At 47.2% G+C, this 24786-nt stretch overlaps 1 protein-coding gene across 8 annotated transcripts in view; it reads left to right on the top strand.

Moving 5' to 3' along the window:
• The window catches only part of FOXN3 (forkhead box N3), a 418273-nt gene that overhangs the window by 369021 nt on the left and 24466 nt on the right, over nucleotides 1-24786 (top strand). For 6 of the 8 annotated variants that reach the window (XM_039232480.1, XM_039232481.1, XM_039232482.1 and 3 more), the window contains one exon: nucleotides 18520-18585. The exons of 1 other annotated variant lie outside the window; for it this stretch is intronic. In XM_039232480.1, the coding sequence (XP_039088411.1) occupies nucleotides 18520-18585 (66 nt within the window). The remainder of the gene's footprint in view (nucleotides 1-18519; nucleotides 18586-24786) is intronic. One more of the 8 variants, XM_039232484.1, reaches the window with a different exon arrangement.

The raw sequence follows: 24786 nt of genomic DNA, 5'->3' as shown, positions 1-24786 counted from the left end.
CTGGCATATTAATTTAAGTGGTTGCTATTGTGTCTTTGCCATGGTCAAGACCATGGAATGCACTGGCTAGTCCATGTCTATTTAAAGAAATAAAATGTTTCTCGGTGGAAAATGATAATTAGTAAACCCCAAACAGATCAAAATTCCATAGGGAATAAGCAGGGCTGCCTGAGCTCACAAACTGCCTGGGGACTCTGACTGCCCATCGCGACGTCGCCGATGGGTAGAACCTGGGCCCGCCTTTTATGTATTTCCCAGTGATTTGGCAGCATGGCCACAAGAGGTCAATTTGGATACTATGGTCACATTTTAAAAAGAGAACCGTAATTATGACCTCTAATTATGTACAGTTATGCCTGCTGAGTTAAAGATAATGGTACCTCCTGCTTGGAAGTAGAAGTTAATTGCCTTCAGGGGTCAGGAGGGTGCTGACCCCTTTCCCCACCCCACACATACCCCCCCAGCCTGAACCAGGCGTGCGGCCGGAAGACTAAGTAAAACGGGCCTGCTGTGTTTTATCATGCTGTTTAAGCCTCAGGTTTAAGCACTGTTCCACTCTCACTCCAGCGGAAGGTTAAATTTAACCTATGTTCAAGAGGGAAGTAAAACGTCAGTGAGTCTAGACCTAGCCTATCTTCCTCGATGGCCTCCTCGGAACCCAGCATCACCCGGAGCTCCATGTCACAGGCCATATTTTTGTTGCTAAAGAACATATTCCATATCTGGTATAGTTGGTCTGGTATATTTTGCCATCTTTTTTTTTTTTTTTTTGTCCTATTAAAGCTTCTTATTTAGAGCATTTCACTATATGGTGCAAAGAAGAAAATAATAAACCTCTGTCATGATCAGCAAAATCCTGGCCAGATGTGTGTCATCTGTACCCCTCCCACTTCCCACTGCCCCACGCCCAGGTGATGGGGATTCTGGAGCAAATCCCTAGATATTGTATCATTTCTTCTGTACATATTTCCATACGTATCTCAAAAATACGGAAACAGTTTTTTAGAAAACGCAATCACGATACCAATAAGACACCTTAAAATTTTTAATAAATTTCTTAGATCTTAAAACTTCTCATCACAAGGGGAAAAAATTGTAACTGTGTGAGGTGATAGATATTAAGTAAACTTACCATGGTAAGCTTACTTTTAATTATTATTTTGCAATATATATCAAATCTTATACACTTTAAGCTTACAGTATTATATGTCAGTTATAGCTCAATAAGCTGGGGGGAAATTATTCCTCAGTAATTCATCAATGTTTACTTTTCCCCAATTGCTTGTAGTTGTTTTGGTTTTTTTTAAACCATTGTTTTTGAAGTCAGGAACCAGATAAGGTTCATACATTATGATCACTTGACCTGTCCTTTATGTCTCTTGCAGTCTCTTGACTCCCTTCCATAATTATCTATCCAGCTCTATCATTTTTTTCTGGCTCCTGCTTCTGTGGTTAAAGAATTTGGATTGTCCTATAAGAGTTTCCTATTGTCTGGATTCTGCTAATTCATCTTGTTGTCATTTGACTTATTCCTTTGTCCCCTGGGTTTCCTATAAGTAGGATATTAAATCTAGAGCAGGATTTTTGAACCTTAGGACAAGATGTTTAGGGCCAGATAATTCCTTGCTGTGGGGGGCCGTCCTATTCATTTTAGGATATTTAGCAGCATTTTTGGGCTCTACACACTAGATACCAGTAACATACACACACACACACACACACACCAGTTACAATTGTAATGTCTCCAGACATCACCAAGTATCTCCAGATAGAACACTTTTTTGGTTAAGAATTATTTCTAAGTAGGGTTTATACCTCTATCAGGTGATACACTGTATCTGCCTTTTTTTTTTTTTTTTTTTTANCTAGGAGAGAGAGAGACAGCGTGAGCAGGGGAGGGTCAGAGAGAGAGGGAGTCACAGACTGAAACAGGCTCCAGGCTCCGAGCTGGCAGTCAGCACAGAGCCCGACGCGGGGCCCGAACCCACAAACCGCGAGATCATGACCTAAGCGAAAGTCGGACGCTTAACCGACTAAGCCACCCAGGCGCCCCCAGTGTATCTGCATTTTTATTATCTGTGGTGTTAACACCTATTGATTATCTCTGCTTAGATAAAATAATTCATTAGGAGCTTGCAAAAGTTTTGCAAATGCCAAACCTTATTCCTTTTTCATGTATTATCTAGAATACTTCTTTTTTAAAAGAATGTTCTATATAGAGAAACATTTCTTCAATCACTTAGCTAGTTCCCATGCACTTCATGTAGGAAAGGCAGAGCCAATGGTTTGCTTCTTTCATCAGTTTTCAAAGAATGAGTCAGTTCCATAGCACTTTGACCAGGTGACCAGTGAGTTTCAATATTTTTTAGTATCATTGCAAAGTATTGGGTGTAAGCATGTTTGACGTGTTTTAATTTAATGTCATTGGTATCCTCATGGGAGATCAAATTGTCCCATCTTTGGCCAATGGGAGTGCCCTCAGGTAAATTCCCAAGTCCTCTAGACATGAAGACTGTAGACTTTGACAGTGTCCTCGTTTTCTACTACTACGAGGTGCTCTGGGTTTATTGCATATATTTCCTGCTCTGGACCAGTTTCTTTTAATGGGAATGGTAGAGACTACAGTAATTTTAAACATGTAGTTCTTGCATTTGCTGTGGATCTCAGACTCGCCCCACATATGTTTATAGTACCTTGATAGTATGTATAGCTTATTTAGATGGGTTTACAGACCACTCAGAAGCACATCCTATTTGCCTGTAACCCTAAGCCTCTCTGGAGAGTAAGACTAACGTTTCTTACGCTTTTCAAGTCAGTGTTGCCGGCTAGACCACAGTATATGGAAATATTAAACCTGAACTAACCACAGGGATGCCTTTGTGGTTGAGTCAGTGTGGTAGGTTCTAGAAGTAGCAGAGCCTATAAACTAATCAGTTACCTAGGAATGAAAGAGACATCTTTAAAAGTCCCATTTCTTGAGGCCCAGAAGACCCTTGATGGAGACAAGCTCTTGATCACGTCTTGACAAGCTGGTAGAGTCACCATCTTTGTACTTTGCCAACCCTCTGTGGCAGTTGAACAGGCAGAAAGAGGTTCTCCCTGGTCCCTCTTCACTCTCCGCAGACACCTGAAGCTGCGACTCACTCTGCAGAATGCGTGGGCTGGCGCCTGCGGCCCTCAGCACATCTTCTGCTCTTGAAGCAAGCATCCTTCCTAAACTGAGAATTCTGTGAGAAGAAGAATTCCCCCATTTCCCCCAGAATTCAAATAAGACATGCTTGTTAGAAGAGAGGTGTTATTCCAGAAGGCGAATGATTACGAGCTTCCCACGGGGACTACAGAGGGGGTTAAGAGTGTCCCTACTGACAAGGGAAGTCATCTCTTTGAGAAGACGCTGTGTACGCACAAGAGACAGTTGGAGGATAACCCAAGGCAAGTTCCTGGGCACGATGAGAAGCACTCTGGGTTCTGGAAAGGGAGAGACCACTGTGGAGGTCTGCAGAGGAGGCTTCCTGGCGAACTGGGAATCGGCAATGCCAGATACTGCTTGCCCCCACACACTCAGGCACAGCCAGCCAGCCCTCTGCTGCCAGCACTCCATGAACCTCCACCTAGTTATTACGGCCGCAGATGACAAGTTCTAAAAGTGATCTGGAGCCTTCTTTGCCAGGAGGCAGTGGATAGGGGCTCTCAGAGGAGCGCTGCTCAGGAGGGAGATACTCTGGGTTTTAGTTCATTCATTCCCTCTTGCCTGCAATTTACATGCAGAATACAGCAGACTGCATGGAGAATAACTTTCAAAGAAGCCTGTGTTGAATATGTGGGTTCAGTCTTAGGTGAGATTGGCTCTGTGAAAAACATTTCTGTTGAAAAAGCAAGAACCTTTCAAAAACAAGTTCTTTTTCTTACCTGGGAGAAACAGTGAGAAATATGCGGGAAGGAGGGGAGACTTCGGCGCCTCAGCATCTTCTCTCCATCATAATCCAAGCCAAAGCCCAGGTTAGAAATCTGAAGAAAAGAGTGTATCTTTGTCCCTGTCTTGTGTCACCGCACACACAGAGTCTCTGGGGCAGTAATCATTTGGGGGACAGCAGGCTGGTGGCACGGGCTTAGCTCGTGCCTGCCTGGCCTACAAGGGTGGGCTGAATGTCCATCACCGAGAGTCTCTCGGCACTAAAAGATTGCAGAAACAGGCTTTTTGGGGTTTCTTCAGAATATGAATTGGGAAAGAGCGGTTGGGCTTAAAAATAGGTGATCATTTTGATTTTCCCTCGGCTCCTCTCCTTGACCGTCCCCAAAGCCCTTACCTTTGACAGTGGCCATAACCATCTCTGGCACAGCCAGAGTCTGAAGACTTCCCAGGCAGGACTCACGCTTAGTGAAAATAGGCTGAACCCTTTCCTGGAAGAATCTTGCAAGGGTGAGAGAGAGACACAGGTGCCAACATGGGGGCAGTTGATAGACTTTTCCTTTTCTGTTTCCAGTAGCCTTTGGTTTTGCTCGCATAATCCTTGCTATAACGTTTTCCTCTTAAAAGATGAAATAACGCCTTCCATGGTAAGAGAATGAAGCCAGTTGCTGTCACGAAGTAACCTGACCCACCCACTTCTGGGCTGGCCCGCAGCGCCGGCTCCAGATGGTTTTGTCCTCACTGCAGCCCCAGTGGGAGAAGACCTTCCCGTGACTGCACCCTTGCCCTTTATCACATTTGCCTTTAGAGTCTACCAGGTCTGTTCATCGTATTGTCTGGCAGTTGTCATCCCCTCTTGATTTGTTCAAACACGCGAATGCCCAGGCACCAGCCAAAAGCCTTTATTTGGCTTAGCGTTTATAGTTCTAGAAACAATAATACATAGCACCCTAAAGAGGACATCGGTTTGGCCTGAACTCCCTTCTTTTAACAGCACGTTTCCCTGACCAAGCTCTCGCCCTGCACACCTGGGCCTACTTTGTTCCACTTGACACGCACTCAGTATTTTTGTGCACTAGTGTTTTTACCACTTACGCTATGCGGCTAGAAGGTAAGGAGCTCAATTTTTTTTTTTTTTTTTTTTTTAAATCAAGCACATCTCCCAAAATGGGGGATCCTTCAGAATAGACTCCTTATAACGGCAGTACGTGTTTCAGGGCCGCAGCCATTCCCAGGAATTGTTCTGGAGACTTTGTGGGGATTATCTCCAGAACAGATTGCCCGTTCATCCACCGGAAGAGCAACTTGTTGGGTTATGGTTAGACTAAATTTTAAACCCAAGTTGATTCCTAACCTCCTTCCCTACAGACTCTTTGAGTGCAGGGCGTGACCACCGTTGGAAATGGCTGGTACCTCCTTCAGGATTAGGGCAGGCTGGGCTCTCTTCCAAGAGCACCACATTGTGCTTAAATTTTGTTGGGTGGAAAGCTTAATCCTTTTATGCTCATGATACCTTTATTTATAGCCTTACTATTGAGAGAGAGAGAAAGTGTGTGTGTGTGTGTGTGTGTGTGTGTGTGTGTGTGTGTGTGTGTGTGTAGAACTGGATCTAAAAGGAATTGCTCATTAACAGTTTAATGATATTTTTTGTTCTCAATGAGGGATAGATGGTGCCTGTTTCTCTTTGTGTGAAACCGACTATACTATTCAGGGGAAACAATTAATAACCATTATGTTATTATAGCCTCCTCGGTGTACCCACTTACTCTGCAACCCCTAAAAGGTTCAGGGCATCCCGAGAGCCAGGCTGAGACAGACACTAGGGGAAGTTACCCTGTAGGATAAAGGAAAACAAGTGCTTTGTTGGTGCTTTATTTTTATTTTTCAGTTGACATATTTCATAGTGCAGGTTGTTTCTGAATAAGTGTGTTTCAGAGAACTACACAAAGGTTAAAAAAATAATAAGCACCAGATTTGCTTTAATCTTTTTTTTTTTTTCTAATGTATTTGAGGGGTGGAGTGGAGAGGATTAAACCAGAAAGTGTAAAAGGCTGCTAAGCACTAAAACTGAGGCCGGGTCGGAGCTCGGTGACCAGTAATCCTAAGAATCAGCAGCCCCAGTTCACTCTGCAAGAAGAGCCAAGGAGAGGGACTGGCAGCACTCAGCATCATTCCTTATCAAGGCCACGCCTGGCTGCCCAAGAGTGATGGGGGTCCTTAGTGTGGCACGTATGGACCGAAGCAGGAGTAAGGCCCTCCCGGTGTGCAACGGGACAGGTCCTTACACCGCCTTTGTTTCTGAAGCTCAGGTCTCTAAGGGAGAAAGAGATGGCTTTCCAGGACCCACTTGTCAGCAGAAGCAAGATTGTGTGAGTGGGTGATTGGAGAGAGAGAAAGAGAGAGTATGTGTAGGGGAGTGGAGCCTGGTTTTGTGTGTATTTCCTTCTCATCTCTTGATAAGATGCCCTCAACAGGATTTAAGTAAGTACGTTTCAGTAGTAACTTTGTCTTTCACGTGGGCACAGGGTGGCCAGCGAGCCATTTGCTATGTGAGGGCTAAAGCCCTGCAGAAGCCCCCGCCTCACCGCTGCGCTCCTGACCCGCATCCTGCTCTGGGGCCCTCTGGACGGCGGGGACCTCCTGACCAGCCAGGGAAAACGTGTAGGCGCTAACGTGAGCTTTCTGCCGTTGGCTTCGTTGTAGTGTTGTCGCCCAGCACTGTGGCTCGGGTGCTGGGTCTGCTGCCCTCCATCCCCTACACGTGCGGACCTGAGGGACTAGGCTCCCTCAGTTGCCACAGACACGGGGCACAGTGACATGGAAGGTGGTCCTGGGCCTAGGCAGATAGACCGGCCTCTCCCCAGAGAGCATGCTCAGCTTGCATTTGGAAATCGGCTGTAGCAAAGTGGGGGAATTCTGCCTTGTGTACTTGAACTCACATCCCTGCGATGCACGTGCAGAGGGTCAGGGTGGGAAACGACACGTTCCTCCGAACGCCCTTCCCTCCATACCTCATCTGGCGGTGAGTGTCACCTTCCTGAGCTGTCTGGTTCCCGCCTCCGTGGAGCGTCCTCTCCATGGCTGCTGTAACTAGTTGCTTGATGGGCTGTAAACAGGTGAATTGTTTTTTTTATTTGTTCTCCACACTGCCATCCATATCCTCTGACTGCAGATGGGTTCTTAGAAGATTCTCTGACTGGTCATGAAGTAGCAAAGGGAAAGGCTGGGCATCGCTCTGGGATGGAGAGCCTAGCCATTGCCCACGCCTTAGCGTCTCACTGCTGTGGGGTTTACCTGTGGAGAGGTGGTCGTCTCCCCTTCCAGGCGTTTGAGAAGGCTCTCCAGTAAGGAAATCGATTTCAGCGTAGGAAAAACTTTTCAACGAAGAGATCAGGTCAGACAAGCCAGTGTTTATGGCACAGCCACGTACAGATGTAGCATGTTGCGCGGGGCAGTGTACGATTCAAGATGGTAGACATTTGCGCAGAAGGCACGGGGTAAGGTTTAGTTCTGACGGGTCTGTCTGATGACAGTCGCCTGCCAGAAAATCAATCTGTGGGCCCTTTTGAAATTCTTGTGAGTCATGTAATACATACATTTCCTGACAAAGTGAGCCTTGTGTTCAGAGTTCTGCCCTCCGGTTTGTTGCTTGGGCGATAGGGAGGTGAACGACGCAAGCCGGGCAGATGGTGGATGTGTGCCGTGGAGTTCTGAGGTCAGGGTTGTGAGTGGTTGCTACTGTCACTAACACACCTGCCAGTGTGAGCTGCAAACTCTGCTCCTGAACAAGAGGCTTTGCACGGCCACCCAGTCCAAGACAGAACTCCTCAGGGGGACGCTCTGCGAATGGAAACACTCGATTGTCAGCACCAGCAAGATTGCCCGGCCTGGTGGCCCCACCAGAACCGCACGAGCCGTGGGAGAGTTTGTGCCATGGTCTCCTGCAGCCCTTGTGACCGTCACCAGAGGAGGAAGTGGCTTCCAGGGTGGGGCCTGGGCAAGAACTGATCTTCCCATCAGTGGGGAGAAGTGGTGGAAAAAGATGAGCTAATAACTGTGCGGCGAGAGGAAAACGTGACGAAAGATAGATGCCCTGCTGCCCCAGCGCTTCTCGCCAGCCGTGTCCCCTGTCCTCTGGGTATCTGATTGCCCCGCTGGCTTTCGGTTCCTGTCTTGGGGAATCTCTGGGCCTTGGTTCTGTCGCTGGCTTCTCCTCTGACTCCTTCCTCTGAGATAGCAGTGAGGCCGGGCCCTGCAGCTCTCGTGAGAGCCCCCATGTAGGTTCCAGCTTGGTGATGGGCTTTGGCTCTGTCACTGGTTGAAGAAGCCAAGACCGAGCAGGAGATTTTTCAAAGCAAAAACAAGTCCAGAGTCTAGAAAGCTTCAGCATCGATTCCCTGGCCTCCTCCCTGCCTGTGTCGGAATCCCCTTTATAAAATCCCCGGCTGTCTCCTCTGCTCGTGGTATCAGTTACAGCATCTCCAGGGAGGCAAAAATCAGAGACGGCAGTAAGTGGATTTACAGCTGAATGAGGTGCAAAGGGAAAGCCACTTCCAAGGAATATACAGTTTCTCATTCCACCTGCAAGAAGTTAAAAAAAAGAAAAATTTTTTAACCCATCACAGACAGGCAGTTGGAGCACAGTTTAACAAGCCAGATGGAGCCAAACCAGAACTCCTTGCCTCTAAAGAAAAAAAATGGTTGTGACTCATAGGACAGAAGTCATAACCTGCTCTGGGCCTCTTCCTGTCACCTTTACACTGGTCTTCAGGTTCTAGAATTTCCGATCCTTTCTACGGTCATCCTGAATTCATGTGGCTCCTTTCCGTTTGCTCCCAGACAGCTGCTGGAAAAATTTCCGTCAACTGGTCAGAGACTTGAAAGAGGTAAACTTGACCGTTAGGGAAATTCTGAGCGTTGGATAAAAGAGGTGTACGTGGCAGTGTCCTGGCTGGGAGGAACAGGTGGGCCCTCCCGTGCCCTGGGAAAGGGCACGAGGTCTTACGTTCATTGGAAGCATGCATTTGGAAAGATCGGCCAAGCAATGCAGACCTCTCAGAAAGGCGGAAGCAAACGGGATGGTAGAATCAAGAGACCCAGCAGACATCAGAGTCAAAGCGTTTCTTTTGCCAGGAGACAAAACAAGTTGGAAGCATCTGATTGAAGTGTTGGTGAGCTTTCCTTTACTTTTCAAGGGGAGAAGCAGCAGTGACTCAGCGATCATGGCCCTCGGAGGGCCCCCAGCTCCGCTACCCTAACGCCACCTTAGACATGGGGCATCTGAGACCTGGAGAGACAAGAAACCAGTCATCTGACTCCCAGCCCAGGATGCACTCTGAGCTCCGTACTTAACAACTGGAACCTTTCCCTTAAATCCCCTTCTGCACGAAATGGAATTTAGGGGCCATCCGTGAGGAATTTACACAAGTTAGACAGGGAGCTGATTTGGATAACTGTGTTCCTAGTATGCTGAGTTGATGGCGATGCTGCTCCTCGTAGCCGGTGCACCTCACCTTTAGAGTTCACCAGTCACTGCTTCTAGGCTGAGAAAGAATCACAAGATGTGTGAATGGGAGCCTAGTAATACCTAAAATGCACATATCAGTCCTTCATCCCCCACCCCCTGAACTTGATTTAGATTCCCTTTTGTTGCAGAAACTACTCTTAGATTCAGCTTGCTTAATAGTTGGTTTTAGCTTGCCTCGTTCTTCAGAGTGGCAAGAGTTTGGGGTTTTCTCGGACTCTGTTTTTTGGAGAAAGGCCAGTCTTGGTGTTCTCTAGCTCAAAGTCCCATCATAACGATGATTTTGGAGGCCGCCAGTTGGAGTCAATCTCTGCACGAGGTTTTTATTCCCTAAAAAGTCCCATGCATTGTGAAGATTGTCCACTGGGCTCTGTGCTGTCGCTTTCTTCCATCTGGCTGTGCAAACCCCTCAGGTGTTTGCATTTCATACCCATGGTGAATACCGTCTTAAGAAACTTCAGGCAACAGGGAGGTGAAAGAAATATTAGTGGTAACTGACCTCAGTAGATCTGACAGCACTCCCCTGTGCTGCTTCCTGCAAAATCAGAGGCTGCTGTACAGAGTACCACTGCCTACCTCTCTGGCTTCAAAGCCACAAGCATACAGATCTTCTCTTTTACTATGGTTAGGGACTTCACGTAAAGGGGGCGGGGGGGAAGGAGACAACAACAGAGTGAATTTCGTATCTGTTTATTTTTGATGTAGGCTATTTGAGATCATTTACTCGAAGACCTGCTTTTCTTGACCACTGCGCATGTGCACATAGCTCAGTACAGTTTGTCAGCCTTAGCACTGTTGACATTTGGGACTGGATAATTCTTTGTTGCGGGGGAGGGGCTCTCTTATAAGCTGTGGCGTTTTGAGCAGCATCCCTGAGCTCTCTCCACAAGATGCCAGTAGTAGCCTCCCTTCCCACCCCATCATGACAATCAAAAATTTCTCCAGATAGGGCACCTGGGTGGTTCCTTTGGTTAAGCATCCAGCTTCGGCTCAGGTCATGATCTTGCGGTCAGTGAGTTCAAGCCCTGCATCAGGTTCTGTGTGACAGCTCAGAGCCTGGAGCCTGCCTTGGATTCTCTCTCTGCCCCTTCCTGACTCACTCTCTGTCTCTCTCTCTCTCTCTCTCTCTCTCTCAAAAATACATATAAAAAAAAAAAAAAAAAAAACCTTTTTAAATGTGTCTCCCGACACTGCCATATGCCCTTGGAGAGAAGGGGTAAAAATTTGCCCCTGATTGAAAAACCACTTCCATAGTATATGGAGTATGCATAAATGAAATCACACATATCCAGAATTCGCCTGGAAATGTATACCTTAAGTGGGGTTTTTATTGGCTTTCTTGCTTCTTGTTTTCATCGATTTCTTGTCTCTTTGGCCCTAAAAGTTATCCCAAGTATTTTTTTGCTCCATTTTCGTGGATTAACTAGGTACTTTCAGATGTGTTACTAATGCAGCATTGCAGAAAGTAGATAAAGATATTTCAAAGCAGGGTGCCTGGGTGGCTCAGTTGATTGAGTGTCCGACTTCAGCTCACGTCACAATCTCCTCAAGCCCCACATCAGGAGCTCTGCTGTCAGCACAGAGCCTGCTTCAGATCCTCTGTCTTCTCTGTCTTCTCTCTGCCCCTCCCCAGCTTGTTCTTTCTCTCTCTCTCTCAAAAATAAATAATAATAATTTAAAAAAAAAGATATTTCAAAGCAAAGAGACCTACTGATGTTAGAGACGGTAACAGATTTCTGGGGAGCACTTGGCATGGACTCATTTAGGATGGCATTCATATACCCTTGATTTGCTCTTACTAAAGGTAGTCCTTTACCTTTCGTATACATCAGAATCCTCTGGTGAACTCTTGCAAAATTCCATGTCGCTTGAAGTGGGGCCTGAGATTTGGTTTTCTGGAATTTCCAGGGGACTCCGTTGCACATCATGAAGTTTATGCCTTGGGGTGCATGGCTGGCTCAGTAGAGCACACGACTCTTGATCTCAGGGTCATGAGTTCAAGCCCCACATTGGGCCTAAGGCTCACTTAAAAATTCATTAATTAATGAATGATTTTTTTTTATGTCCTAACTTTCTTTAAAAAGAAAAGAGGGGCGCCTGGGTGGTTCATTTGGTGAAGCACCCAGCCCTTGGTTTCAGCTCAGGTCATGATCTCACAGTTTGGGGTTCAAGGCCTGCACTGGGCTCCATGGTGACAGTGTGGAGCCTGCCTGGGATTCTCCTCCACCCCCCCTCCCCCTCCCGGCCCCTCCCCTGCACAAGCTCTCTTTCTCTTAAAATTAAATAAACTTTATTTAAAAAAAAAAAGAAGAAGAAGAAGAAGAAGAAGAGGCTTATTAGGCCCTGGAATCAGCAGCAGCAGCCTCACACAGCTGTTGGATAAGCCATCCATTCGCTAGTTCAATAACTCTTTATCTAGCACCCCTGTGTTCCAGGCACTGGTCCAGGCGCTTGGAATACAGGCAGGTAATGGGGAGACCTGTAGCAGGGCTCACTTGCTAGTGGAAAATGTGAGAGAATAGGAGTGAGCACCTTGGCCTGTGCATTTGATTGAAGAGCATTGTACCCTCCTTTCTCATAATTTCTGTCTACATGGGTGTCATCTGCTGTTGGTTGTGGGATTTTTTTTATGCTTCTTGAAATTTTTTTTTTTTATTCAGTATCGTAAAGACCTTTCATCATCCTGTAAAACATTTCAGTTTATGAGGAGGAGCAGGAGGAAACAAACGCGTTAGACCCTCTGGACAATTAAACGATTTCTAAGAGAATCGCTGGTTGTAATTCTCAGGCTTTCCATACAGGCGATGCTTCCTTATCATTTTGTGAGACTAGTCAGCTCGGTGACGCTAAGGACAGTACTCACATTTTTGCAGCAGCTCTGCAGCCATGATGACAGACCCAGGGACTTCCAACTGTCCATTGTATCCTTAGTTAAAATAAGTGGTCTCTGCAGTCACTTCTCCATGAGTCCAGAGGAAGGAGAATGAATACAGACAGAAGCTACACTCAGAATCCACAAGACGCCTAGTCCAGGCTGGATGGATTGCTCGGAGTGGACCCAGCAAATGCCCAGAATAACAGGTCGTGGCCTTCCAGAAGCAGTAGGGTATCCTTCCAGCCTTACTGAGGGCATTCGCTTCCTCCAAAGGTGTTGAACAAATATGCCATTTGGTAGGTGCTTCTTGGAATCCGTAGTCCTGGCAGCCACGAACCAGAAAGGGAAGAGGAAGTCAGGGGACTTTATAGGCAGAGCTAGGAACTGTGTGGAATGACTTGAAAAACCAGCCAGTCCCCTCCCAAGTCTACAACCACCCACCACGATTTTAAAAGACATGAACTGGGCCCCTGCACAATTAAAATCACTTGTTAATTAGCAGCAGACTGAGGACTTGACCCCAAGAGTTCTTGTGCTTTGACTTCTTTTTCCATCACTCACAGAGAAAAGGCCTCCCCCTCCCCCGTGCCCCAAAGAAACCCATCTCCACATTTTTGGGAAAAATGAAGTGCCATATATATGTATTTTTTTAATCTAAGAAGCAGAACTGTTGTTTCTAGAAACTCTGTTACCTATTTCCGTCACCGTAGCATAATATAATTGTGTATGTACCTTCGCGAAAAGAAGATTTGAAAGCATCTTTGAGATGTGAGGCCGTTTTTCAGTCTTGTACTGCAGAGCAGAGGCAATGGAATAAGACAGCCGCATTAAAGATGAAAATTGAAATGGGGCGCTGGGAGCCGGTCCAAAGGAGAAGTAACATTTGTTACTGAAGCATGAGCAGAGGAGGCATTTTTTAATCCTGGCTTGAAATTGGCTCTGTTTTAAGGATGGTCATAACTTTATTAAGCATCCACGATGCCACACTTGGTGTTATCCTGAATGAAGCAGGGGTAGATGATTTGAGGATTCTGTATGAGGATGCTAAATTAGCATCCTGATTTTGGAAGACTCTCCTCACCAAAAATAACGAGGGTAGTGCATCTCTATTTTCCTGGACCCCTCACCCAGGTCCCCAGAGATACAACAACGAAGGGTATGCCTGCCAAGTAGATCTTCATTCCTGAAAAGAGTTCCTGACCAAAATATCTTTCTCTTTTCTTATGCTGATAAGCTGGATTGAACCACTTAGGGGAAGAAAACCTCTCTTTTAAGCCCAGGGAATCTCCTGTGCAGTCAACTCACTGTTCACCCGCCCCTCCATCTAGTCTTGTATCTTTTATCCTTCAGAATCAGTCATGCCTCCAGAGGAGACCATCCCCTCCCCCAAACAGTTGCTCATTTGCCAAAAACCTTCCAGCCAAAAAACTTGGATCAAAAGTGTCCTGTTGAATAATACTTCCATCAGTAAGCCTCTCTGCTACCTAAAGATGTAAACCATCACTGGTCTCTCCTGACCACAGAGAATTGAATCTTTCAGGGAGACCCCCAATGTGGTCTCAGAAAACACATTACCTAAGGTAGCAAGTCGGGGTGAGCCCCCAGAGAGAGGTCGAGGAAGCAAGAGCTGTGAGCAGGCAGAGGAGGAGAGGAATGGGCCATCCCACGTCCTCTTAGGAAGGGGTGCCCAGGGAAGGAGGAGGGGCTTGTCGTGCTGAGGTCCTGCCTTCAGGGGCTCAGGATTTGTAGGGAGAAGCGGTGTGCTGAGCACAAGTTAGAGATGTTTTGCTTTTGCCCTCTGAGAGTCAGCAGCCCAAAGAGGGGAGAATGTCAGTACCAACAGTGTGGTGTGTTTTTACACATGAAAAAGTCACCACAGAAGGCCTCAGATAATGGATGCTAATAAGAAAGGTTGCCAGGATGTGTTATCTAGTGAAAACTTGAAGAAAAAAATTGCAGAAAAGTATTTTCCATACAAATCCATCTTTGAAGAATAGAGGCGTGTGCACGAGTATGTATATAGGTCTGTTGGTATTTCAGTGAATGTGTCTAAATGTCTGCATTTGTATAGACAACTTCTGCACATATGTAGGAGAAAATGGGATTCTGGGGAATGGGTCTATGGGGAAGACATTTCTTTCGCAAATTAGACCCACCTCGTGTCTAGTTTCTTACAGAGAGCACGCACTACCTTCACGATCTTTTTTGAAGGGGAAGAAAACTTAGACAATAATAGTAGATAGGAACGAGCATCATAGCATCTCTGTAGAGGGGAGAGTGACAGGTTGTCAGCTCTGAAGCACACCCAGGGTGTCAGGGTGTGACCATCGTAAAGGCATGTCAGCTGCTTCACACCAGGTCTGAGAGACAAGCCTTTCTCCGGCTGCCTGGTTTTCCCACAATGCACCAGGAACCAAAGCAGGTCCTTCCGGTATTGATCTGTACAGTTATGAGAGGTCTGTTCTTCACCAGCTTACTGGATGAAAAAAGAGTTCTGGTTGATGATTTCCATTTGCATTACCTGTAAATCTGAGTATTGAACCCAGATAGTGTTACCCTCACACATGAGACTAAAATAGAAACTGCTCAGGAGAGAAATCATTGCAACTTTAGGGTAGGCAAAAATTCCCTAGTTGGGGCACACACACAAGAAACATTTATTGTGAAAGAAATTCATAAATGGGACTTCCTAAAAATGTGGAACTTCTGCTTAATTAACAGACACTATTAAGAAACTAAATAGGCCATGCACTGAGGAAAATATATTTCTCACAAAGGACATCTATCCAGAATGTTTAGGGAGCTTTACAATTCAGTAATAAGTTAAACAACCTAATTAAGCCATGGGCACAAACTTGAACAGAATTTTCACCAAGGAAGATACACCACTGGCCTTTAAGCCCATGAAGAGATGCCCAGGGTCATTTGTCATTAGGGAAATAAAAATTAAAACCACAGTGAATGACCACCTGTATTTAAAAGGTGGGTAAAATTTTAAAAGCTTGACAGCTTCAAGTATTGACTAAAGTGTGGAATGCCTGGGGTTCTCACACATGGGGACAGCCTCTTTGGAAGAGAGTCTGTTAGTCTCCTATAAAGTTAAACTTGCACTTGGGACACCTGGGCGGGTCATTTGGTTGAACAGCATACTCTTGATTTCGGCTTAGGTCATGATCTCAAAATTTGTGGGATCCGGCTCCCACTATCAGTTCAGAACCTGCCTGGGATTCTCTCTCCCTCTCCCCCTGCCTCTCCCCTGCTTATGCTCTCTGTCTCTCTCCCTCAAAAGAAAGAAACATTTGGGGGGAAAAAACATGCACTTCCCAGCAGTTACCCAAGGGAAGTGAAAATAATGCAAAAACTCCTAGGAGCTTCTTTTATAAGATCCCAAGCTGGAAACAGCCGAAATGACCATCCACAGGCAGATGGAGAAGCAAGATGTGGCTCTGTCTTTAGAGCGGAATAGTACACGGTGATGGAAGTGGTAAGGAATGAGCTACTGCCACCACATCAGGTGGATCATAGGAAGCAAACCAGGAGTTGTCCGGGGCAGAGGTGGGTGTGACTGCAAATGGAACACAAGGAAACTTTGGGGTGATGGAGACCTGTGTCTCTGTTGTGCTGTCGTCTTGATGCTGGTGATGGTAGCGCTGGTGTGAAATGTGGCAAACCGTACACCGAAGGTGGCACTCCCTGCGTCCCTCCAGGGAACGGGGGGGGGGGGGGGGGGGGGGGGGGCGGTGGGCACCGTGATGCCAGTGTGCATGCAGTAAACACATAATTATGTTTTCTCATGCTGGTGCAGCTGCTAGGATGTCAAGAAAGCACCCCATGCCTCCCCCTCCCTCCCATTCTGCCCCCAGGGTTGCACGTTCAGGGTTATGCACCCAGGAAGGGAGCCATTCAGAATGCAGAGTAGGTCCCTGGGAATTGATTACGAATAAGATATTGACAAGACAGGGTGTGGCACCTTCCCGGAGGCCAAGGTGGCCTTGGGTGTGGCACGTCTGCTCGGTCAGAAGGAAGCATTGGGGGGACTTGTCCTGAATTAGTCGCTGTGTTTATTTGGCTCAGATGGGGCGGGGATGGTGGTCGAGGTGATGCTTTGTGGGCCTGAAGCACTTCCCAAGTTGCCTCTTCGGTTCCGCGAAGTTCGCCTGAGTGTTGATGCTCTTTTTCCTCAAGATTCTCTTTCTCATTTCTTTACCTTTTGTCTTTTATCTGTGGCCCTTTGTACCTTCCTCCTGTGGTCATGTGTTTTTGAAGAATAAAGAACTACTTTCTTTAATTTTCTGGGAAAATAAACAGGAAAAGACTCCTGACATTTTACCCGTATTTCCTCTTGCTCCATCTGTCCCCATCGAACCTCCTGGTTGTTGAGGAAAAGTCCGGGTAAGAGTTGCCTGCGGAGGCCAGGGCCGGGTGGCCAGGCCAAGCCCGGTGGCTGGCAGCAGCTCTGTCCTCAAAGATGGCAAAGAACATTTGCTCTCCCAAGAAACAGGTGTGTTTTCTCCACCCTGAAAGAGGAAGGGGCCCTTTCCAAAAAGAGGAAATGGGAGAAGACCTCAGTACCTCCAAAAAACCTTCCAGAAGCTACTAGACCTGCTTTTTGGCAACACGCTGTGTGCGGAGACGGGGACCATGAATGGGACCTTCAGTCTTTCAGTGCGACTACTATATATATGTTTTTTAATATCAGTGGGGGCGATGGCTGTTTTAGAAACTTTACCCCATGAGTTGCCAAATAAGTTAATTTACCTATTCCTCATACAATATCCTATGAAAATAAACCTTCACTCCATTATAGAGTATAAGTAACGGGCCTCCTGCAGGCGAAATCGAAACCAGCCTGTAAAGAAGTTTTTCTCCCCTCCCCCCATTTTTTTGAGACATTGTCTTCTCGAACCAGCGTCATCCATATTATTAATCGCTTGTGGGGCTTTATACAGTATCACATTACTCCCTTGGAATTAAACTGCACATATGAAGTATGAAAAATGTACTTTTTTAAAACAGTAAAAAAGTCATTTCCTAGCATAATACCCAAAATAAAGTGCCATGGAGCCATTAGTAGTAAATTGAATTTTTTGGTGTGTAATTTGTACAAAAACTGACAAGTGCGAGCGCCCCTGATTTCCACCCCCCCCCATCATTAGTCATTGGGTTTAGCGGACGCAGAGGTAGTAATCTGCAAGGGCAGGCATTTTGATGTCGACTTCAATTGCACACTTCATTTATTTGGACAGGGCACAGGCGGCAGCTTCTGTCACGCAGCATCACTGCACTATTAGCGAATTTCGCCCCAGGGCAGCTGGGATGCTGCGCTGGGGCAGATGTTCTTTTCAGCCTATTCAGTGACCATTCTTGGGGGTTGTTTACTGTTGCCATGGTGACTTTCATTTCCATAGCAGCAGCGCTGCTGTTTCTCAGAGGAAAATGAATTTAGTTATAAAGGGATAATATTTTTTCCTCTGTCTCTATATAACCTGCCATCTGTCAACTGGTGGATCAGTAAGGATTCAGAAACCTATTAAGAATTATAGCAGCAAGGTGATGAGTATTTTTTTTGTCCCATATTAAAAGCAGTAATAGATGTGAAAGCAAACCTCAACACCATAACTTTAATGTTTTCTTTATATATTAAGTGTGTGTGTGTGTGTGTGTGTGTGTGTGTTTAATGCCTTCATTACCTCTACCACCACTGTGTGCACACACACCATCTCATAAAGTACAATTTACATTCTGCTGACAGATGGAAATGACCCGATGTCTTGTTTGTATCTCACTAGACGCAGGTATATTTAGGGCTTTCTCTTTTCGGTGCTGTGAGCTTCGGCAGTTCATCAAAGACTCCTACAGCTAAATGTCCCGTTATCACCCTACTCCTCCATGCCAGGCGAGCAAGCTGTAGGGGTGCATAGATCAGCAACTTATCAGGAACATACAGTCCAGATTATGAAATTAGCAAAATGAGGAAGGACCATGCTTTGTCTGAGAAACTTACTAACCTGCCCCTTACATCTCATTCTAGAATACCTTTCTTCCTCTCAAGTGCAAATGGGAAGAAAGTCACCTTTGGGACAGCTCATCTTGTTCCCAGATTGTTTTTTTTCTCTGTTGCTTTCATAAACTGTAACTTGCAGGGGGAAAAAACACACACAGACACCGGCCCCGTTGTAAATAATGTTATTTATTGGTTGATTTTTCCAGATCCTGACATTGATGCTGCCAGTGCCATGATGCTTTTGAATACTCCCCCTGAGATACAAGCAGGTTGTGAGTAGATGTTTCTATAGCCTACAGCACCGTAGTTCGTGAACTTAACCTTCTCATTTATATACCAGGCCATAGGAAGAACTAATGCTCAAATAGAACTTCCCTTATAGAATCACTTTAAAACATAACCTGAGTGCGTGATTACATGCATATGCCTACAGACATGCGGCCACGCCTATGTGTGAATGAAAGCATAGGTGTGTTTCCAAGATGACAAAGTTTTAATATAATTTCAGGGCTTAAGACTTGGGGGAAGGGAAGCAGACCCTATAATGAATCCCCACAGAGAGAACTTCCTTTCTCCTCTAGGAATAGTTCCTGTGAGTTTGTAGTTTCTGCTAGAAAAGGTTTTGTGGGGCCAGCTTAACCGTTACGGAACAGAGCAGTGCCCATTTTTAGAAATTTCTTTCCCCTTTGGGACCTCATTAATAGCAGGCTGCCATTTTATAGCTAGAGAGAAGAGGAAAGTCTGGCAAGGTGGATATGCAGGAACTTGAAGTAGCCTTGAAACGAACCATCATGGTGCCTCCCGCCCCATCCCCACCAGCCTTCTAAGCTGTCATAGAGAAGGGCCAGGCTAATTTAGCCAAGCAGGGCTCCTGTCTTCACCGGCTTTTGGCCACTGAGTAATGTGAAGCTTGAAATAGCACTTTTCCTTCCTTGAACTTCTCTTCTATTGTGTTTTTTACCACCTCTGAGCTACACCTTAGAAAGGTCTTCTTCCTGAGTGATGGAAAATGACCTTAAATGGAGATATCTGTCTGCCCCCCTCCTCTTCTACTTGAAGCTAGCTCCCCAGGCCACACTTCACCCCCAACCAGGACCCTGTTGAGCGGAAGCCAGCTCACTTACTGGGATCTGCTCAGGACGTTGCTGCCTTGCAGCCTCCTGTTGACTAAACACACTGATTGGGGATCTGCAGACGCCAGCATGACACTTTCCAGGGTCTAGTGCCCAGCAGGCTCATTCTTGGGGCTGGACCTTCAGCTCATTGGGGGCTACCTGGCATCCTGAGTCAGGGAATCCCCCACCTTCATATTTGGGTGCTTTTGTTAACAATTGACCGATGTGGAGTTCCAGACCATCCTTCATAGCCCTCCACTGGGCACAGCCTTCCCCAGAGCTTTGGGGAATTTGATTCTATTTTTCTGCTTCCTTCTTTCAAAAGACCCGAGAGATGTGGCCACGTCTTCTCAGGAGAGACCCATCCCTCTGTCAGGAACTGCCGTTACCTGCTCCAAAAGATGTGGCATTCCCTTTCTTTCTTGCTAATCTCAGATTGCCAGCAGCTGGAGTATTAGAGGCTGCCCACACCTCCGAGACGCAAATATCACTGCTAAGCACTCGTGTAACTGGTACAGTCCAGTAACTAGCAGTTAGCCTGTAATGTGGTTTTTAAATGATGTTTGAAGTTGCAGAGAAATTGAAAACAAAAGAAAAAACTCCGTTCTCAGTTGACATTGCAGGAAGAGCACAGACAGATTGTAACCACGTTAGAGTCTGCAGTGGTTTTGAGAATCAGGTTGCATGGCTTAACATGAGGAAAACGTACATTTTTCATCAGAGCCGTGGAAGATTCGGGAGCATCTTCCTTAGCACCCGGCCACTGTGCACAGGGATCGCTGGCGTAAGGAAATGCTTTTGATGAACCAGAATGATGGAATTAAGAGGGAAAGAGGCAGGGGGATTGGGTATTAACAGATCCCTGGCAGCCTCCATGAAGTCCATTATTAGTGGATTCTTGAGCACAGGTTAGAAGAGAAACCAGATTGATCTTGATTTGTTGACAGGCTAACGGTTTTTGATGTTTTCATGGCTAAATGAACTTCTCCCCACTCCCTCACTATAACGCCCAAGCGATAAATAATTCTTTTTTCAGGGTATCCATAGTCTTACTTGCATGGAAATGCTGAATTTGAGTTTCAAAAGATCCGTGTTTACGTGTCAAAGCTGTAGGGCATGCTCAGAAGGCTTTCTTCCTGCCTCAGTCTTAGCACTGTGAGAAATCAAGCCTTGGCCCAGCCATCGTAAAAGCCCCAGGCCAAGGAGAGGGCTCCAGGGTCCTAGAAGGAAGGAACCAGGAAGCCCACAAAAGTCATGGAAAGGGTGGCCCATTGGCAAGAGCTGCCAAGAGGACATGTAAAGGCTAGGGAGACGGTAGGATCACCACCTTCATATTCTCCGTCCCGTCTGGCCCCAGTCTCTAATAAAATCCCCTCGTGGTCAAGCTAGTGCATGGTCAACAGGCCAGAGCAAAGCCCTGAAGATGCGAACAGGACTTTAGGAAAGAAGTGAACATTCATTGAGTGTCTGTGGTGTGCACGTGGGAAGCCAGGAGGCCACTGGTCAGCCTGGAGTCGGGGGGCGTTGGGGGGGAGGTTGATCTTCTCTTAGCATTTCTCGGCTTCCCTCTTCCTCACCCTCCCCTTGTTCTTATTTTATGTTGCCTGTTTCTTTTCCTGGGTTTCGGTGAGTGCCTGGCACCCCAAAGGGAGAAGGGGTAAAGACTTTTCGTGATGCAGCCCCCATCCCCCTGCCCCACCAGCTTCGCCCGAAGCCTGGAAAGAGTAGGTGGTGATTCCTCACCAACAAGGTTCAGAGGCAGCAGACACCCAGCCACAGTGGCAGAGGGCAGGCAGTTTGCCTCGTGTTGTCTGTGCGCGTGTGTCCCCGTGTGGATTGTGTGCGCAGCGGTCAGCCATCCCTCTGCCCACGCATGGGGAGCTGCCTGTGTTCAGCCCCCTGGGCTGGGCTGTGGCCGAGCTCTGTTTACAGAGCCTCCTCATGCACTATTTATGGCCCCTTGTTTTCCCCTCCTGGGCTGCATGATGCAGCTTGAACAGGGGCCACCAGCCGAGTCTGTCTGCTGCTGTCACTTCCAACAGTAAGAGCCTGGCTTGGGCGGCTTGAAAGGTTTTTCCTTTGCCATCAACCTTTGTAGCCACCCCACTTAAGGTCACCATTCAGCAGCCATGTCGATTATTTCCTCTCCTTCCCTGCACCTGGCACCTGCCAAGCTGGCCCGGGGCTGGCACACCAGCCCCCATCCCTAGTCCAAGCTAAGTAGATGGTATAAAAGAAACTTCTCAAGGAACTGGTGAGAATCCCAGTCAGCCAAGCCCCTTTATTTTTGAGGGGTCCCGCAGAGCCTCAAGGGAGCTCAGCCTCCCCCAGACGCTGCCCCTTGTATTACTTGAGCTGGCTCCTTCTGAGTCCCATCAGTCTCTCCTGGCAACCTGAGGCTTCACTTTCAATGAGGCAGCTGAGTGCATTTAATGAAAACCACAGGCTTCAACATTTTGTCCCCACCCCCACGCCCAGGAGCCCCAGCGATGACGTGATCTTCTCCAGACTTTGCCACTTTGCAGCATGGGGAACATTCTAGAAGGTGTGCTGTTGTGTCTTGCATGCGCTATAGGACACTACTTCTAGCAAATTCAGCACAGGACATTGCTGCCTCATGACCTCTTAAACTTTGGATTATGCTTCCAGATCCATCCACCTGACCCCCCCCCATAAAAGTGGCTACATAGACTAGTCCCAGTTTCTAGATTCTGCTTAAGTACCTGCTTTGCTGTTCCCCTCTGACAAGCCCTGTGAGTCATCTTTAGCCCCAATGGAGGGATTGTTAGGAAGTCAGATCACCATTACTCACCTTCAGAGGCTTATGTAATCCCTAGTTGGAACGCTCCCAGAGAGGAACTCTGGAATAATAAACAAAACAACAAAAATGGGACTGCAGAGGAGAGGGAAGGAGGCAGCGTTCCACACACCCCTGGAACTAGATTGTGTGTCCAACACACCAGGCGCTGGAGAAGAAAGACGACCTCGGTGGAGGCTCCCCCATTCCAGCCCCCTCCCCTGCTTCTCTCCAAGTAAGCAGGTGGAACGTCCCACTTCAGGAATGGGAAGGATGATTGGAAGCGCTTGCTGCTCAGCTTATGGTCTCTGGTAGCGTCAGCCAGGGCTGCCCTCCAAAGGCAGCAGGAGCTCAGAGGTTACTTTTAGAAGCCGTGAAAAATCAAGGAGGCTGGGGAGGCTGGGGAGGCTGGGGAGGCTCGGATGGAGATGTGCTGAGGGTGGCAGAATGGAGGCAAGTGTGTCTTGTGCCTTAGACATTTTTCTTGGGTCCTCCAGGTGATCACACTTAGATCACGGTGAGCGGTGCTGCCTGGTTCAGTTCTCTTTGTGTGTATGTTACTTTCTTGTTAAAAATAAGTAGTCTTGGAGTGACCACACTATTAGAGAAAGGGCGTGATCAGCAAGAAGTGGGAGCCCTGGGGCCCCTGTCCTTGGCGCCTCGTCCCAGCAACTCGAGAATCTCAGAGATGCATCTTCTCATGTATAAAAGCTGGACGTTGAACTGATCTTACAGAAAAGGAGGGTTGCTGGAGGCCTGTGCCCCTTGAAGTGACAGCCACAGGCATATCCAGTTTCTCACTGTCCTCCTCTCCACGGGAGGGCTGGAGCCATGGTACAATTTCAGTACAATTTCAATGCGTTGGGTGGGACAGGCTCCGTCTCTAGGTATTCTGATTCACCCTGAGGGCAACACAGGAGGAAGAGGAAGGGAAAGCTAGACCGTGCCGATAGGAAACCAGTTGAGGAATGGATTCTTGCTCCCTCGGAGTCCCCAGAATCAAAAATTAGTTCAATATAGCCCTCACAGACATTTTAGACTGGCTGCGATTCGTTTTCCAGAAGCCACGTTCCTGACGCTCAGGGATGGAGACAGGAAGGAGGAAATAGGGGAGGGTGGTTAAGTGTCACAGCTGGCTTCTGGCAGCCGGTGAGCAAATAGGAACACATCGCCATCCCAACATGAAGAGCACCACCAGTGATAAGGACTGAGGAGTGCCAGGGTTGGTTTGCAGAAGCAGCGTTCGGTTGCAGCTCATTTGAGAGCAAACTCCAGGAGTCAGGAGAAGAGCCTGGTTTCTGTGCCAGAAGTCTGTGAGGTTCAGGAAACGGCTCAGGGAAAGCTTGTTAGTGCTGCGGGACAGCTTTGTCCGGGAGATTCTCTTTGAAGTGAATACACTTCATTAATCAGGACGATGTGGGCAAAGGCGGAGGTGGGGATATCTCCAAAGCAAAAAAGTCTGGAAGAATTTCCCCCTTAGGCCCTGTTCGTTATAATTAGCAAGAGGAAGGCAGAGAGATGGCATGGGATAGTAAGGATGAACAAGATGGTGATGGCGAGCTTATACGATGGACCGGCCGCTGAGCTAAGCAATTTATATCAGTCGTCTTATTTCATATTCAACAACATTCCTATGAGCTGTGTTTATGCCGAGTTTGCAGGCGAGGAAACTGAGGCATAATGCACTTGCCCAAAGCTGCAGAGCTCGTGGTGAGGCAAGGCTTTGGGGTGGACAGAGGCCATGTTGCCCTGAGCTTGCACTCTTAACCACCGCAGAGCACTTCTTCCCTGGAGGCTGAGATGAGGTGAGAAGCAGCAAAAGACACTCGTCCCCAGTCCGTGCTCACTGAGGACTGGTTTCCTTTCTTTGTTCCCTCCGTGCTGGGCATGCCCTTGGGGCGTAACAGTTCTAGGCTCTTGGGCAGAAGATTCTGGGCTTGGGCCAGTGTCCTTGGGCTTGGTTTTCTCTTTGGCAGGCAGATGACTCCCTGGCCATGCCCAGAGTCCAGAGAACCTGTGCTCTATGACTCCCATCTGCTGTCTTCACTTTCCAGCGTGCCCCAGTCTTTGTCCCAGGAATTTAGGCGTTCCAGGCATTTCCCACAGGGGTGACTCCGACATGGGAACAGAAGCGCCATAAGAGCTGTCATTGCTCTTCCAGCTATGTTCTGTGACCAGGAAGATGGCTACGTTCTTCCACCATGGTCTGGGTTTGTCCTGTTCTGTTCTTTTTTTTTTTTTTTTTCCTAATTTTTATTTCTGAGAGAGAGACAGCATGAGCAGAGGAGGGTCAGAGAGAGAGGGAGATACAGAATCTGAAGCAGGCTCCAGGCTCTGAGCTAGCTGTCACCACAGAGCCTGACGCGGGGCTCGAGCCCACAAACCGTGTGATCATGACCTGAGCCGAAGTCGGATGCTTAACCGACTGAGCCACCCAGGCACCCCTGTCCTGTTCTGTTCTTACGGACTTTGGGCTCACCTGTAATGGAGGCTGCCTCAGGGTGCTCAGGGGGTGTTGATTTTGTTTATGATGACAACGACTAAGATATATTTTCTATAAT

Source organism: Hyaena hyaena, unplaced genomic scaffold (assembly GCF_003009895.1).
Source record: "Hyaena hyaena isolate Hyena2069 unplaced genomic scaffold, ASM300989v1 scaffold_67, whole genome shotgun sequence".
NCBI classification, from domain to species: domain Eukaryota; kingdom Metazoa; phylum Chordata; class Mammalia; order Carnivora; family Hyaenidae; genus Hyaena; species Hyaena hyaena.
Note: the sequence above shows the minus strand (reverse complement) of the source record. Positions and strands in the feature narration are given on the sequence as shown.